Raw genomic sequence first — 19234 nt, forward strand, 5'->3', positions numbered from 1 at the left:
TGTGTGTGTGTATCTGGTATATAATACGTTATGGGGACCAAACAGTAATAGGATAGTAATAGCAGTACATTTGGAACTTGTGGGGCATTTTTATTTTTTTTGGTCCTCATGAGGAAACAAGCGTATAAATTATGCAGAATTAAATTTTTTGAGAATCTAAAAATGCCTGTAGTTTTGTATGAGGGGTAGGGTTAGGGTGAGGGGATAGAAAATAGAGTTTGTACAGTAGAAAAACCATGGAATGAACACGTGATATACGAATACCACTGTGTGTGTGTGTGTGTAACATGAGCTCACATCATCTGTTGCCATCATTATTCAGACAGTCTGTTGTGTTAACTTTATTTCCTTGTGTCCAGATGATTGTTTTCATGTTTGAGGTGAATCTCTGATCCACTTCCAGAAATGCTCCTCAGAGTCCACATGACTCACAGAAACAGTGGAGCCGTGTGATTGATGTTTAATGTGTTTTGCAGTGACTCCAGTGAGGGTTAGGGTGAGGGGATAGAAAATAGAGTTTGTACAGTAGAAAAACCATGGAATGAACACGTAATATACGAATACCACTGTGTGTGTGTGTGTGTAACATGAGCTCACATCATCTGTTGCCATCATTATTCAGACAGTCTGTTGTGTTAACTTTATTTCCTTGTGTCCAGATGATTGTTTTCATGTTTGAGGTGAATCTCTGATCCACTTCCAGAAATGCTCCTCAGAGTCCATATGACTCACAGAAACAGTGGAGCCGTGTGATTGATGTTTAATGTGTTTTGCAGTGACTCCAGACTGTAATTCATGTATTAACAGTAGATTGTGTGTGTGTTTGTGTAACAGAGACGAGCAGCAGCTCAAGCGCCTGTCAGGATCAGAACGCTCTTCATGACCGGATGGATGCTGTAGAGAAGGTGACGTCACTGAACCAGCTCAGTATCATCAGATCTCCATCAGCGTGTAATCAGACCAAAGTCTGTCTTAAGGCAATTTGAAGAAAGTCACGCGTCATGTGACCTCTGCTAATGCCAGCGTGTCCTTTACCTCCAGCTGATCACATGTGTCTTGTCTCTCGCTCCTGGAGATCTTTCTGATTATTTCAGCATTAATCAAACACTTCAGTTTACTTCCTGACTTCATCTTATCAGTCATCTCTCCTCAGTTTTTTCCCAGTCTCATCGTTTCATCAGATGTTTTTGCATCACTCTAATGCCAGCTGAGATCTATGGAAGCTTGTTTATGATTTCTCATAATTCTGACATTATTCCTCTAAATTCTGAGTTTAAATCTTGCAAATTTGTGACTTTTTTCCTCTAAATTCTAAGTTTACATCTTTCAGATTTGTGACTTTTTTTCCTCTAAATTTAGTTTACTACTTGCAAATATGAAGTGTAGAGTGCTTCATTGGTCATAATGAGTGTGTAAATTTTGCAGTTTTCACTGTAGACACACACTTTTATGTGTGTATCTTCACTGTCCAATCTCATGGTTGTGTGTGTGTGTGTGTGTGTGTGTTTGGTCAGCGGGTGGAGAACACTCTTCAGAAGCTGGAGGCTGAGCTGGCTCTTCTGCTGGACGCTGTTGAGGCCCCTGAGTGGAGCCCCCTGCTGGACAAACCCCTCATCGACATACTGGACGAGCCGCCGGCAACAGACTCATGAGAACACGATGATCATCAGAGGTGTGTGTGTGTGTGAATCTTACAGACTGTCATTTATTAAACATAATTTTTACATTATTTTCATGACAACTGAACACAGTGAATGCAGCAGTTCTCTGCTTTTTTGACTCCAACCCCCTCACCGTCCACAGCAACATCCACAGGCCGCCCCGTGTAGGTTATGTTTAATCTCATTCAAAAGATGTCAAGATTTCTATTTAACCCTTTTTTTAATTTACGAAAAATAGGCTTGTCCAGAGTTTAAAATGAATAACTAAAATAAATGTTTCACAGACTGTCATTTATTAAATATAATTTTTACATTATTTTCATGACAACTGAACACAGTGAATGCAGCAGTTCTCTGCTTTTTTGACTCCAACCCCCTCACCGTCCACAGCAACATCCACAGGCCGCCCCGTGTAGGTTGTTTAATCTCATTCAAAAGATGTCAAGATTTCTATTTAACCCTTTTTTTAATTTACGAAAAATAGGCTTGTCCAGAGTTTAAAATGAATAACTAAAATAAATGTTTCAGGTTTACAGAAGCTTTAAGAGGTTAATGTTCTTAAGGCTTTCCGGGTTTTTTTTAACCAATGAATCTGCAAGATTTTTCCATTTTTATTTAGTGGATAAGGATACTTTTCCAAACAGTACTTTACCAAATTTATATTTTAAAAAAGTGTCTGTGCAGCATGAAAGATTTTCTGGAGATTTTCTACAGCAACGAGACTTAAAATGTGCTTGTCATGAAAATAACATCACAATGCTAAAAACAAAAATAAATGAGTCATTTTCTTTATGAAAAATATAATAAATATAATTTCTTAATTTTTTCTATTTTGATTCCAGGGTTAAATATGATCCAGACATTTCTTCACACAACAATAACGGCACAGAGCAGATCATTTAGTTCTGATCCTATAATGAGTCAAAACAGGGTTTATTTTTAAGCTTTTCACATTAAAATTAAATGAATCATTTATACCATTTTACTGAGTGTCAGTGGTTTCTTCTAGCGTTTCTTTAGAACTGATGATTTAAGGAACCACTGATGATGTTCCCATAATCAATCATTGTATGCATGCGAATATACAAAAATAACACACGTTTACAGTGTACATGAATGTTTCTGGGTTGTCTTTGTGTTGCCTGTTCAGACTCCCAACAAGCATTGCTCTTATGTGCGGTTGCTTCTGTTGTTAGTTTTAGTAACTTGTTTTGTTGTGTTCAGAGTTTGTCATTTTGTTTTAATGCACTGCATCTCACTAATCTCTCTATGCTAGAAGTAGTCATAAAATCATTTTTCACATTATGATCTGACTGATTCGTGTTGTCATGAATATGCGCTGACTTGGAATGTTAATAAAAATAAAAAAAGAAATGAATCATTTATACCATTTTACTGAGTGTCAGTGGTTTCTTCTAGCGTTTCTTTAGAACTGATGATTTAAGGAACCACTGATGATGTTCCCATAATCAATCATTGTATGCATGCGAATATACAAAAATAACACACATGTTTACAGTGTACATGAATTTTTCTGGGTTGTCTTTGTGTTGCCTGTTCAGACTCCCAACAAGCATTGCTCTTATGTGCGGTTGCTTCTGTTGTTAGTTTTAGTAACTTGTTTTGTTGTGTTCAGAGTTTGTCATTTTGTTTTAATGCACTGCATCTCACTAATCTCTCTATGCTAGAAGTAGTCATAAAATCATTTTTCACATTATGATCTGACTGATTCGTGTTGTCATGAATATGCGCTGACTTGGAATGTTAATAAAAATAAAAAAATCACCCATTTTTGACATCCAACTTGAACTGTGTCCCAATTAATGTACCATACAGTATAAAATTAAAACACAAATTATTAGTTCTTTTAAATTTTCATCTTGAGGCCCATATTAGACCAGTGAATCTCAACCTTTTGGCGTACCGGACCCCAGTCCAATTCAGAACCATCCTCAAGGACCCCCAGAACAAAATTGACTCATCTATGTATCATTTGTGTCTTTGTGAGGACCAAATACAGTCAAGTATGATTCAAGTTAGCTGACTTGTCCAGTATTTGGCCATATCATCAGCTATATTGGATTTTTCTTTCACGGGAACATGTCAAAATATACAAAACGTATACAAAAATTAATACTTTATATATATATATATATATACACACACACACTAACTGCCCTTCAAAAGCTACAGAAGATACTTACATGTTTCCCAGAAGACAAAAGTTCAATCTACCCTGATCTTCCACTTCAAAAAGTTAATCAATAAAAATTATTGTAGTAAAACAACACTGGATGCAATAACAGTTCACATAATGTAATGTAAAGTGCTATAGATAAATTTTTTCTTGTAATGTAAAAAAAAAAAAAAAAGATTTTTTTTTTGTATATTTTAAAATAAATACATATTGTACTTTCAAAATATTTATTTATAAAATATATAAACCAATATATATATTTGATTTGAGAAATAAAGAGGCACAAGAACATATTCATTCTTTATTCATACTTTAATGATCGTCAAAATCTATGGGTTGCCAAAATATTCAAGAGAATCTATGTATAGGTACAGTATCATGCCGTCCACATTACAATGGTTAAAGTCAGACGTCTGGTCTTCACGCGTCATGTGATGTGAAACCAGATTCAGCGTTCACACCGCAGACTGACTTCAGATTAAACATTCCAGGAGTTCACTTACTACAATAAATGCTTCTTTACAAATGTTACTGTGTTTCTATGAGCTTTACACGATAAACACACTCACTCAGACACTCACTCACTCACTCAGACACACACTCACTCACTCACTCAGACACACTCACTCAGACACTCACTCACTCACTCACTCAGACACTCACTCACTCAGACACTCACTCACTCAGACACTCACTCACTCAGACACTCACTCACTCAGACACTCACTCACTCAGACACTCACTCACTCAGACACTCACTCACTCAGACACTCACTCACTCAGACACTCACTCACTCAGACACTCACTCACTCAGACACTCACTCACTCAGACACTCACTCACTCAGACACTCACTCACTCAGACACTCACTCACTCAGACACTCACTCACTCAGACACTCACTCACTCAGACACTCACTCACTCAGACACTCACTCACTCAGACACTCACTCACTCAGACACTCACTCACTCAGACACTCACTCACTCAGACACTCACTCACTCAGACACTCACTCACTCAGACACTCACTCACTCAGACACTCACTCACTCAGACACTCACTCACTCAGACACTCACTCACTCAGACACTCACTCACTCAGACACTCACTCACTCAGACACTCACTCACTCAGACACTCACTCACTCAGACACTCACTCACTCAGACACTCACTCACTCAGACACTCACTCACTCAGACACTCACTCACTCAGACACTCACTCACTCAGACACTCACTCACTCAGACACTCACTCACTCAGACACTCACTCACTCAGACACTCACTCACTCAGACACTCACTCACTCAGACACTCACTCACTCAGACACTCACTCACTCAGACACTCACTCACTCAGACACTCACTCACTCAGACACTCACTCACTCAGACACTCACTCACTCAGACACTCACTCACTCAGACACTCACTCACTCAGACACTCACTCACTCAGACACTCACTCACTCAGACACTCACTCACTCAGACACTCACTCACTCAGACACTCACTCACTCAGACACTCACTCACTCAGACACTCACTCACTCAGACACTCACTCACTCAGACACTCACTCACTCAGACACTCACTCACTCAGACACTCACTCACTCAGACACTCACTCACTCAGACACTCACTCACTCAGACACTCACTCACTCAGACACTCACTCACTCAGACACTCACTCACTCAGACACTCACTCACTCAGACACTCACTCACTCAGACACTCACTCACTCAGACACTCACTCACTCAGACACTCACTCACTCAGACACTCACTCACTCAGACACTCACTCACTCAGACACTCACTCACTCAGACACTCACTCACTCAGACACTCACTCACTCAGACACTCACTCACTCAGACACTCACTCACTCAGACACTCACTCACTCAGACACTCACTCACTCAGACACTCACTCACTCAGACACTCACTCACTCAGACACTCACTCACTCAGACACTCACTCACTCAGACACTCACTCACTCAGACACTCACTCACTCAGACACTCACTCACTCAGACACTCACTCACTCAGACACTCACTCACTCAGACACTCACTCACTCAGACACTCACTCACTCAGACACTCACTCACTCAGACACTCACTCACTCAGACACTCACTCACTCAGACACTCACTCACTCAGACACTCACTCACTCAGACACTCACTCACTCAGACACTCACTCACTCAGACACTCACTCACTCAGACACTCACTCACTCAGACACTCACTCACTCAGACACTCACTCACTCAGACACTCACTCACTCAGACACTCACTCACTCAGACACTCACTCACTCAGACACTCACTCACTCAGACACTCACTCACTCAGACACTCACTCACTCAGACACTCACTCACTCAGACACTCACTCACTCAGACACTCACTCACTCAGACACTCACTCACTCAGACACTCACTCACTCAGACACTCACTCACTCAGACACTCACTCACTCAGACACTCACTCACTCAGACACTCACTCACTCAGACACTCACTCACTCAGACACTCACTCACTCAGACACTCACTCACTCAGACACTCACTCACTCAGACACTCACTCACTCAGACACTCACTCACTCAGACACTCACTCACTCAGACACTCACTCACTCAGACACTCACTCACTCAGACACTCACTCACTCAGACACTCACTCACTCAGACACTCACTCACTCAGACACTCACTCACTCAGACACTCACTCACTCAGACACTCACTCACTCAGACACTCACTCACTCAGACACTCACTCACTCAGACACTCACTCACTCAGACACTCACTCACTCAGACACTCACTCACTCAGACACTCACTCACTCAGACACTCACTCACTCAGACACTCACTCACTCAGACACTCACTCACTCAGACACTCACTCACTCAGACACTCACTCACTCAGACACTCACTCACTCAGACACTCACTCACTCAGACACTCACTCACTCAGACACTCACTCACTCAGACACTCACTCACTCAGACACTCACTCACTCAGACACTCACTCACTCAGACACTCACTCACTCAGACACTCACTCACTCAGACACTCACTCACTCAGACACTCACTCACTCAGACACTCACTCACTCAGACACTCACTCACTCAGACACTCACTCACTCAGACACTCACTCACTCAGACACTCACTCACTCAGACACTCACTCACTCAGACACTCACTCACTCAGACACTCACTCACTCAGACACTCACTCACTCAGACACTCACTCACTCAGACACTCACTCACTCAGACACTCACTCACTCAGACACTCACTCACTCAGACACTCACTCACTCAGACACTCACTCACTCAGACACTCACTCACTCAGACACTCACTCACTCAGACACTCACTCACTCAGACACTCACTCACTCAGACACTCACTCACTCAGACACTCACTCACTCAGACACTCACTCACTCACTCACACACACACACACACACACACACACTCACTGAGACACACACTCGCTCACTCAGACACACACACACTCACTCACACTCACACACTCACTCAGACACTCACACTCTCTCACACACACTCTCTCTCTCACACACACACTGACACTCACACTCACTCACTCGTTTGGATTAGAAATGGCTATGCAAATGGTACAAAAGCTTTGGCGTTTTTGCCTACAAGTTGTGCCTGCACACTTGAGAGAGATTTTAAACAAGACGTCGCTTGGTAAAACCTCTCAGTATCGTATCGTCTATATTTAAACGTGCTAATGTCAGCACATCCACATAAAACTGTGGAAAATACTGGGCTTTTCACTATGTACATGTTTACATGATGAAGCGGTGAGTTTACGGTAATGATTCGCTACAGGTGTGCCGACGTCACTTACTGAATTAATGCTACGCTAAACACACACACACACACACCTATAAATCAATCTTAATCTGGCGTCCTATAGAGATTCATAAGCAGCAGAGATGAAGGATCGGCGTCTCATCAAACCTTCACTGAGTTTAAGAGTCTAACAGTCAGAAAGGAGTTTGGCAACATGTGAGCGCAGGGCAGAAAGAGTTAAAGCAGCGACATACAGAGAGAAATATACTAGAGATATCATCATCATCATCTTCATCATCCTGGCTAACAGTGATGAAGATGTGACCCGAACACTTCCGCCCTTAAACACGCCAAAATGAGAGTTTGTGGCTCCCTTACACTACCGATCAAAAATAATTATCTTCTGTTCGGCAAGGCTGCATTTATTTGATAAAAAAATACAGTAAAAATTGTGAAATGTTATTAGAATGTAAACAGCTGTGTTCTATGTGAATATGTGTTAAACTGTAATGTATTTCTGTGATGCGCAGCTGTATTTTCAGCATCATTACTCCAGTCTTCAGTGTCACATGAGTTAAAAAAAAACAGTTCAAAAGAACAGCATTTATTTGAAATAGAAATCTTTTGTCACATTATAAATGTCTTGACTGTCACTTTTGATCAATTTAATGCATCCTTGATGAAAAAAAAGGATTAATTTCTTTTTAAAAAAACACTTTTGACTGGTAGTGCATCACAGTTTCCACAAAAATATTGTGCAGCAGAACTGTTTTCAACATTGATAATAATCAGAAATGTTTCTCGAGCAGCAGATCAGCATATTATACTGATTTCTGAAGATCATGTGACACTGAAGACTGGAGGAATGATGCTGAAAATACAGCTGTGCATCACAGAAATACATTACAGTTTAACAGAGACTCACATAGAACACAGCTGTTTTACATTCTAATAACATTTCACAAATTTTACTGTATTTTTGATCAAATAAATGCAGCCCTGCCGAACAGAAGAGACTCTTTTTAAAAAATATTTAAAAATCATAATTATTCCAATCTTTTGAGCAGTAGTGTAAATGCTGACAGAATAAACTCAGACGTGTTTCAATCAGTGCTGTAGATACGGTAAGAATGAAGCTCCTCCTAAACTGTAAGCAGTAAATGATGGTTCATGTAGAAACTAAAGACGACTGGATATTTACAGTAAAAGGGTGATGCGCGCTTCAGTGTCATGCATCTACTTCCACACAGCAAATAAATACTCATGAGGTCTTTAAAGGAAAGACTGACGTCATTGCAGAAATGGTCCTCATGTAGAATTAAACCGATTCATCTCACCGTAAACAGATCAGTCCGAGTGTTTTTCATTTCTTCAGGAGAAAAGCGAAACAAACGACTCTCCAGATCTGTTTCGACAGAGGATTTTCTGCTTTAAAGTGCTGGAGGAAGTCAAATGTCTTAAACGACTCGCCGAGACTTCATGTCTGATGATATCTTCATATCCTTTTGCTCCTCAAGTAAATTTATCTTGATTTAAGAATCTTCAGACATTTGTACTGGAAAACAAGACGAACATACTAAGTAAACAGTTTTTGCAGTGCATGAAATACTTTTTTAGAGCAAGAAGAACATCTGCTTCATTTCTAATACTTAGGCGGCTTTTAAAAGTGTTTAAGATCATATTTTTTTATAATGAATACTGTTAACTAGTCCTGCAGTTTGACTTCTAGCAGCACATGAAAGCAGGAAACTCAAGAGGCACCAGATGCTTCCATGATCAATAAGAGGTCACATATGTAAACATACAAACGCAGTTAAGTCAATTATCAGTTGCTCATCAAGCAGCTTGATGTGTGTGGATTCGACATGAAGATCTCGTCATACTCAAGCGAACAGTCTTACATTGAAGCATTGCCTCTAAAATCTCTATTTTACATCATGCTGAAGAGTTACGTTGCATAGAAGTTCAGATTTACTCTAGGAGCGGCGGAGACGAAAGAAGCCAGGGCTGGGATCTCGAGGGCTGTTAAAGGCGAGGTGAGCAGCTCCGAGACAGCAGGGGGCACTAGCAGCTTCCCGGAGACGAGCAGACCGAGCCACACATGCTCAGTTTGGAGGCCTCGGGTTCGGCCTCGGTCTCCTCGTCCTCTGTTCCTCCCTCGGCCTCGTCTCCGTCTGGATCGGCGTCTCCGTCTGCTGCCATACAGCCCTCCTCCTGCCGACGCTTCAACCTGAACCACAGCACAGGAACAAGCGCAAGATCTTCAGGAAGTTTTCATGAGCTGAACACACACAAACATCACCACAAAACTGTATTTACAAATGGGAAACTCTACACGCCTAGAGTTTCCGAGTCAGTTAGAAAAATGTCAGATGCAAAGTCTGTATCGACAGTAAATTTGTTCAAATAAATGTTCAAAAAAAATTATTTACTGTAAAACCAAGTTGCATGTGCAAAATACACACAGTACTGCAACAATAAAACAATGCAAAAACACACAGTCTTTCTACATAATGTTATGGAGTTAAAAAATCTTGTTCAGGCATTTTGCCATCTTGCTCCAAAAAAGTGATTTGAAAGCATCTGAAGTCGTAATTAGGCCTTCCCAACTCACTTTTCCTCACCCTCAAGCCATCCTAGGTGTGTATGACTTTCTTCTTTCAGACGAATCCAATCTGAGTTATATTTAAACATATCCTGGTTCTTCCAAGCCTTATAATGGCAGTGAATGGGTGTTATTTTCAATAGTCCAAAAGAAGTCCAATAAAGCGCATCCATCCATCATAAAAAGTGCCTCACACGGCTCCGGGGGGTGAATAAATGCCTCCTGAAGCGAATTGATGCGTTTGTGTAAGAAGCATTCATATTTAAAACTTTATAAACCGTAATCTCTAGCTTGCGCTGACTGTCGTACGCGCGTTCATTCCGGCGGATGACGTAAGCGTAGCGTAAGCTCTGGTGATAAGTGACGAATGCAGAAGCGCAGCGGAGAGAGCAAAACAAAACACTGGTCACGAATTAGAAGCACAAAATGAGGATTTGTAAAGAAAAATGAGGGAGGATTTCGATATAAGCCGAGAGGAAACTTTGCTTCCTTTGCTCCTGTAAACAAACGTCGGTTCTCGCGAGACGAGCATATTCTCACTGGAGCTTACGCTACGCTTACGTCATCCGCCGGAATGAACGCGCGTACGACAGAAGCTAGAGATTACGGTTTATAAAGTTTTAAATATGAATGCTTCTTACACAAACGCATCGATTCGCTTCAGGAGGCATTTATTCACCCCCCGGAGCCGTGTGAGGCACTTTTTATGATGGATGGATGCGCTTTATTGGACTTCTTTTGGACTATTGAAAAATAACACCCATTCACTGCCATTATAAGGCTTGGAAGAGCCAGGATATGTTTAAATATAACTCAGATTGGATTCGTCTGAAAGAAGAAAGTCATACACACCTAGGATGGCTTGAGGGTGAGTAAATCATGGGCTAATTTTCATTTTTGGGTGAACTATCCCTTTAAGGAAAGTATATTAAAAAGACACTATCGCTGGTAATTTTTGCATTTTTTCTTTAAACTGTAATCACGTATATATGAGGATTACATTGGCTGTGCTCTAAAATAAACAGTTTGTACAAACATGGTGTGTTCTAATTACTTTGGTCAGAACAAGATGGCCATGCATTTAGTAGATTTCTTTAAATCTATAAAATGCTGAATAAAGAGTGTGCACGGGGTATGTTTTTTAGCTTTGGATTTTATTCAATTTATGTAGGTGCTGTAAATTGAATCATATATTCTATAGCAATTTTACAACAATATTGTATTTTGTGCATGCAACGTAGATTGTTTTATTGTAAATTTATAAAAAGACCATTAACACAATACATCAATATGTGCTCTAAATGTTAAAAGTCTAGGGCAGCAGAATGAGTTGAATTAGAAACACTTCAAAGATTAAAAATACAACTTCCAACCATTCTTTTTTAATTAATTTTGCAAAAAGAAAAAAAATTGCTCAAGGCTCGAAAAGCTCTGCTCTCGAATACTAGAATACCTTCTGATCGCACTGCAATGAATCTGTATTTCTGTCTTGTTTTCCTGCGCAAATGTCTAAAGATTCATAAATCAAGACATTAGTAGCAAAATGACAGAAGTCTTGTTTTCTGTGGAATTGATCAAAATGAAGTGAGTTTATGATTAAAACAGGAAGAAATATGGGCTCTTAATTCAAAAGGAAAACAAGTTTTCATTCCTCAATGACATATTTATTCTTGCTTTAATCATAAACTCACTTCATTTAAGGATGTTTAGATATTTGCACTGGAAAATAAGATGAGCCACACCAGAACAGAAACGGAGTGAGCGTTATAGAGAAACGATTGAAAGCAGATACTGAACAAAAGCACAATCTGACCGTTTCTTCTGTAAGTTCAGCATGTGTGTCTGAATGTGTGAACAGGGTCCAAAATGAACTTGAATGTGGAACATTTACTGCCCAGAAATGTTGTTTTACTGTATTTTGCATCACTAGCTTAAAAATAGATTTTGTCCTTTTGGAATTATTTATTTAAAGATTTGTAGAAATGTAGCACTGCATCAGTGTCTCAGCAATGGATGCTCTGCAGTGAATGGGTGCCGTCAGAATGAGAGTCCAAACAGCTGATAAAAACATCACAATAATCGAACGTCGTCCCAGTTGACATCGGAGAGGTAGGGCGCCGTCTGCATTTGAGCCAGACTACAGAAGCGATGCTCTGGGTTTACAGTCAATAACTACAGAAACACAAAACACAAGCACATCCAGGACGAACACCATCAGGACAGTGCAACAAACCAACCAACCACACTTCTCACTCACACACACACACACACAAACATCAGTGTGTATCCGTATTCACAGAAGTATTCACACCACACTCGACTGTTTACTGTAATTACATACTGTAATGTGAAATACTCCCGCGTAAACCAGGATATATGGAGCAAAATTAACTAAATAGAGAACGTTCTCAGAACTTGGCAAGGTTCTCTCAAAATTATTAACAAATGTTCTTCCAGTAACGTTAACAACGTTCATTCCGAGTTTTCAGTTTTTTAAATAATGTTCTCAAAGCATTAGCACAAAAACATTATTACACATCATTCATGGAACACTTCTGTTTCTGAATCATTTTAGTTGGACGTTCCGCTAACATTTTTTAAATGTTAGAAGTTTCAGAATGTTTAGAGAACATTCAAAAGTAACATTCCCCCAGTGTGTGCAAAACGATCAAATGGAATGTTCCACTAATGTTACACAGACACAAATGAGGGAATAGATCTCGCTCTTTTGCTTGCAGACTTTGGTATATTGGGTTAATTTAAGCACAGTTTGAGACTTTGTTGAGATCTCTTCTAAAGCTCTTTTTCTCAGGAGAAACTTCACATTTACATTTATGCATTTGGCAGATGCTTTGATCCACAGCTACTTAAAATAGAGGAGCATAGGCAATTCACCACACATTTCATATTTTTTCTACTTGAAGATTTTTGAAAGTCCTTTTCCAAAACGTGCTTTTGATTTGCATGACTGCATGAACTGAAATGAACACTGAACTGACTCTACTGAATGAATGTCTTGCTACAGCTGCTTCAGAGCAAAATTCTCAATTTTTGAAGCTTGCATAATTGATTCTGCTATTTTTCTGCTAATTACTGTAAAGATGCTTTGAAACAATCTGTATTCTATAAAGCACTATAAAAATGCAGGTGACGGGACTTGACATGTCATCCGCTGATAAAGTGTAAACCGCAGTTTCATTCTCTGTTTTTGCCATTTTTATTACTTTTTTTAAATACGTCTATATAGATTTTATTTCAGTTTTAGTTTTAATTTTAATTATTTTAGTATATCAAGTTTAGAAGTGATCTCAGCAATGTCTCAAACTTTGCTTAAACTGGCCGATAAAGTAAAATCTGCAAACAAAGGTAAGAGATCTTAAGCGATGAAATCAGATTAATGACTCATTTGTGTCTATATGTCTATTAAGAAACATCTGAGGTCTTAAATGAAATATAATAGAGAGCCGAAAGAGGAAGTACTGAGCAGCATACTTCCTGTGGGTCCATCTATTCATCCGACCCACAATGCTCTTCTCCTGTGATTCATGCACACAGTATAATCTCTCCATAACTCTCAGCTCTAATCAATGACTTTAATGTCTCACGTCGCTCCTCTGTTCTTCACTAATATCCATCCTCCTCTCATAATATTTCTTCTGTCTCTCCAGTGTTTTCTTCATTCATCTTATTTTATTATCTCTCCAGCTCATTATCATCTCCTCCTCTTTCTCTCACTCATCACAATCTGTCCCTTTATTCTCTCCTGCATCATTACAGTGTTTTATTCTCTCGTTATTCATTCTGACTCCATCTGCATTCTATCTATTTTCATCTTTTGTCCATTTCATCCTTATTAACGCAGTTTGTCGAGGTGAAGGCTCTTCCGACTCGGGCGAGTAAGAACTCACCTAGCAATGACACACGACACCATAGCAACCACCCACAATAACCTAGCAACCACCCAGAACACCCTAGCAACCACATATAACACACTAGCAACCACCAAAACAACCTAGCAACCACTTAGAAAACCCTAGCAACCACCTAGAATACCCTAGCAACCACCCAGAACACCCTAGCTACTGCAGAGCAATGTGGTAAAACAATCGGAACACATTAGCAAACACCCCAGACACTACCCAAAACACTACAGCAACCACATACTACCCAAAACAACCTAGCAACCACCTAGAATACCCTAACAACCACCCAAAACACCCTAGCTACCGCAGAACAATGTGGTAAAACAATCAGAACACATTAGCAACCACCCAGAACACCCTAGCAACTACCCAAAACACCCTAGCAACTAGGGCTGCACGATAAATCGAAATGGAATCGAGATCGCGATTCGACAGAAGCTGCGATTGTCATGCGTATCTTTCAGTGAAGCGCGGTTCTGTGATCAGCAGTAAATCTCCATCCAAAGGCCAGAGGGCGCTCTCGCGCTGAAACTCCAAATATGCCCCGAATATCGCTGCAGCTGAATAAACAGAAGATTCAACTGCTTTCATTGATTCAATGTGACTAATAGACACACGACTACGGCTATATACGGTTTATCTGAGTATTTATTATTATAATTTTCATTAAAATAAAGTATATTTATAATGCAATGACTTTATCGCTGCTTAAATACTATGAAATATGTTGCGTGCCTTATTCTGTGTAAGAAGCCACATCATCTCACAGAAGGATTTATTTCAAACACTCGACTGACGTTATGAAGTGAGTTTGGAGTAAAAACATGTTATTAAATGTGGTATTTTCACATGCTTTCAGACGGAGCAGCATTTACTACACAGAGCCGTAGTTCACTGAGAAGCTACGCAAACAGCGTATCGCGCATTCGATTTTTTTTGCGTAACTTGTCAGTGAACTACGGCTCTGTGAAGTAAATGCTGCTCCATCTGAAAGCACGCGATGATGATTTCCTGCTGATTACAGAACCGGCTTTACTAACAAATTGCGCATGACAATCGCATTCGATTAATCGTGCAGCCCTACTAGCAACCACATAGAACACATTAGCAACCACCAAAAAACAACCTAGCAATCAGTTAGAACAACCTAGCAACCACACAGAACCCCTAGCAAATGCAGACTAATGTACAAAATCAGAACAACCATACAAAAATATCCTGGCGGCAACCACCCAAAACACCTTAGCAACCACACAGAAATGTCCTGCTGACCTCCCAGAACACCCTAGCAACCAGCCATAACACCCTAGTAAATGCAGAGAAATGTGCTAAAAACAATCAGAACAGATTAGCAACCACATATATTTGCCATGGCAACCACCCACAATACACTAGCAACCACCCAAAGCACCCTAGCAACGAGTTAGAATACCCAAGCAACTGCTGAGAAATATTTCAGAACATGTTACCAACCACATAGAGATGTTCAGGCAACCACCCAGAACATCCTAGCAACCACCCAAAACACCCTAAAAATCAACCCAAACACCTTAGCAACCCACCTAGAACACACTAGCAACTGCAAAGCAATTTGCAAAAAACAATCAGAACACATTAACAACCACACAATCAATGTCCTTTCAAAAATCCATAGCAATCACCTCAAGCAATGACACACGACACCATAGCAACCACCCACAATACCCTAGCAACCACCCAGAACACCTTAGCAACCCCTTGGCAACCACCCAGAACATCTTGGCAACATCCAACTAGATTTACATTGTCATAAGTATGTATGAGTGGGGTTTGCCTGTGTAAGTCTGTGACACCATGTTATGGGTGGTTGCTAGGGTGTTGCTAGGCTGTACGTTCTTCATCTGTAGCATTAGTTGTGCATGTTGGTGATGCTCTGTTCATCTCACCTTCCTCAGCAGCGAGACGAGGTCTTTGTGCCAGGACGAGCTGTACTGCACACTGACCGTACTGAACAGCTGCAGCAGAGACTCCACCGAGTTACTGGCGTGGATGTCGTACGGCCTCTGAGAGACAGAAATATGCTCAGGTCTTCACAGGTAACACATTTACGTTATAAAAACACTGTGGGAGCATTGTTTTGAAATGTTTCTAAGACACTAAAAGTTTTCTGTTCATAACTATAACATTATAATTTCAGTCGATATCGATAATTATCACGATTAATGTCAAATCTTTATTTCTTTCAAGTTTAAAGCCAGATTTTTTCCTCCAAAGTGAAAGTTGTAGAAACTGATTCATTTTCCTTAAAATAAATATCTAAATAAATATTTTCTTAGTTTCTGCATGTTCTAATGAGTGATATTGTTTCAAATCAAGGTTGCCTGATAATATTAATAATAATAATAGTAATAATAATAATAATATCACTTTTTTTGTCTCTTAGAAATGCACATTTGATAGTAGCTTGAGTTAGGATGCAGAGGTAAATTTTTGTTCATTATCAAAATCGGTAACATCTGTAAAAATTGTAGCAACCTCAGTTTTATACGGTTAAATTTATCCTGACCAAGTTTTTTTTAATTTTTTTAATTAAGCATTGGTCTCCCACAGTAGCATACATTTGAGTCATGATAAACACAGTAAAAACCACACATATAGCACCTCAATACCATGGTAAAAATATAACTATATGGTTTTTAGGTAGCCTATTTGTATGAAAAACAGTAGTCTAAAAACATTCAGTATAAATGCACACATGCTATAGCTTATTACAAACACATATTACAATTATATACCATTACTCCTGTAATAAAATTCAGTGTGAATATCCCACATCTCTACCACAATACCATGGTGCAGTGAGTGTTACTACAGTAAATCCATGGTAAATGATGGCGACGTGTAGATTGAAAAGCCTTCTGACTGTCTCGTTGCACACAGTGTTTCTCCTGTTTGGCTTTAAACTAGTTTAAATCACTGAGTCATGTGTTCATCGCTCTATTGGCACTTCACACTGGATCTCACAGCGCTGTTTAGTGAGTAAACGCATCTTCTCTAGTGAGGAAAATTATATCGCGATAATTATCGTTATCGAATTATCGCCCAGCCCTAATTTAAAGGTCATCAAAATGTTTCTTACAGCGTTTTACTAACTTTATCTTCACCCAAAATATAACCTTATTTAATATTCTAAGGACATTACAGTTTTCTTGTCATTAGAACACTATTTAACTCTTTCCCTGCCATTGACAGAATGGTCTGTCTCTCCGTGTTTTCACTGTCATGCAGTAGGGGGTGCTATTAACATCTGAAAGTGTTCTGAATCACACAGATGAAGAAGCGGTATGTAAGCAGATGCATATGTAAAATAACGCAATCCTCAAAACATCAACAGCCTAACGTTAGCGAATGAAATGGCGACCCAAGAAGTGGTTTAGGACTGTGAAGCTTTGTGGGTGTGGATGGAAGCGATCTACTCCATCTGTGTTTTGATCATCGTTCTGAATCTGATTCGGACGTAGTCTTTGACAAAAATGACATTTTCTCAGCTTTTTGTTCAAAACCACTTACCAACATTCAAGTGTTAATAAAAAAGAATACATGAAGCTAGAATAAAAGTTTTTTGTTTGCTTGTAAAAGCAGAGGCTCTGTTCTTTCCTTTCACAGATTGCATGCTCAGATTTTCATACAACAAAACATTCTGGGGGCCATGAAAGTTTTGTGAAAATGATCAAAACTGCTGGCGGTGACTGGCAGCTTATTTTAAAAATGCCAGCGGGGAAAGAGTTAAAGGTTACAAAAACGTTTCTTAGAACATTCAAGGTCCAAGATTCTTGATCTCAGAACGATTTCTCTCAACGTTATGAGAATGCATATCAAATATTCATAAAGTTATTAGAACGTTCCATTAACATTTCTTTAAGAGCGCTTTGTCCGAACACTTAGATAACTTTAAAAAACGTAAGTGAAAGTTATGAGAACGTTCCCTGTTAGCTGGGCTCCTGCTGAGACTCGTTTAGATCCACGTGAATCTGCACAGCGGTCGAAGCTGGTTTATAGGGTTAGGGTTGCAAACCAGCAAAGCTTAGCTGGTGAAGATGGTTGACCAAAGAGGTTAAGCTAGTTAAGCACCAGCACGTCAGCATCCCCTGCTGGAGACTTCAGTATAAAACACAAGGTTTACTGGTGGCTCGTCAATCTGCGTTTCCCAAAACCATCGTAAGCATCAGTAGATCGTAGAAACTATTGCCACCGTTGCTCTCTACGATCGTGCTTTTGGGAATCGCAGTTCTGCACATTCATTACGCTGTCATCTGCCAAAAATCGTACCCAACTTCGCAGAACCTCAAAGACCGTCACACCCAGCGACCACCAGTCCACTTCAAACGCATAACCGGATCCCCCGCTCATGAACGACTGGAAGATCTCTGGAGCTGTTGGGAGAAACACATGCATTCAGACCATGATTATTATGGGATGTGATCTATGCAGTCAGACTCTGGCCAACAAGATAAAGTCTGGTCCAGATATTCTGACCAAGAACTACCACACAAGACAAGTCATAGTTAGATCAGCGGTTCTCAGACTTATTGACTCCAAGGCCTTCAACTATCCAGAACACTTTTAAATTCTGTGCATTTCTGGTTTCCAGAAGTTTTAGGAGCTGAATGTTCTTCAGGGTTCCTGCTCTTTTTAACCTATAAACTAGCATGACTTTCCCAGTTGTTCTTAATTATGGATTAGGAAACTTGTTATGAAAAAATATTTTGTACTCACAATTTGTAAGCGTTAAAATATTTTAGAATTTTTATATAACTAGTAAAATGTATATTCATCATAAGATTTTAGGATTTGATTAATGTCGATGACTTTTCCAGGTCTAGAAATCACACTTATAAAATGAGGCTTCCTCTCACATCCAGGTTTGCCAAGATCACATTGGCAACACATATAAATGTCATGGCACCACCTAGAACACCCTAGAAACCACTAACAACAACCTAGCAACCACCTAGAACACCCTAGCAACCACTAACAACAAC

General features: G+C 39.8%; 1 protein-coding gene across 1 annotated transcript in view; it reads right to left on the reverse strand.

The window, feature by feature from the left end:
- Positions 1-9749: 9749 nt before the first annotated feature.
- LOC107574976 (serine/threonine-protein kinase 32C-like) overlaps positions 9750-19234 on the reverse strand; it is a gene marked incomplete at its 5' end in the record, with an annotated part of 15672 nt that continues 6187 nt past the window's right edge. Inside the window, 4 exons of the mRNA XM_016261394.1 lie at positions 9750-9915; positions 12365-12462; positions 16139-16255; positions 18522-18625. Of these exons, the coding sequence (XP_016116880.1) occupies positions 9750-9915; positions 12365-12462; positions 16139-16255; positions 18522-18625 (485 nt within the window). The remainder of the gene's footprint in view (positions 9916-12364; positions 12463-16138; positions 16256-18521; positions 18626-19234) is intronic.

This window comes from Sinocyclocheilus grahami, unplaced genomic scaffold (genome assembly GCF_001515645.1).
Source record: "Sinocyclocheilus grahami isolate Dianchi unplaced genomic scaffold, SAMN03320097.WGS_v1.1 scaffold2423.1, whole genome shotgun sequence".
NCBI classification, from domain to species: Eukaryota; Metazoa; Chordata; class Actinopteri; order Cypriniformes; family Cyprinidae; genus Sinocyclocheilus; species Sinocyclocheilus grahami.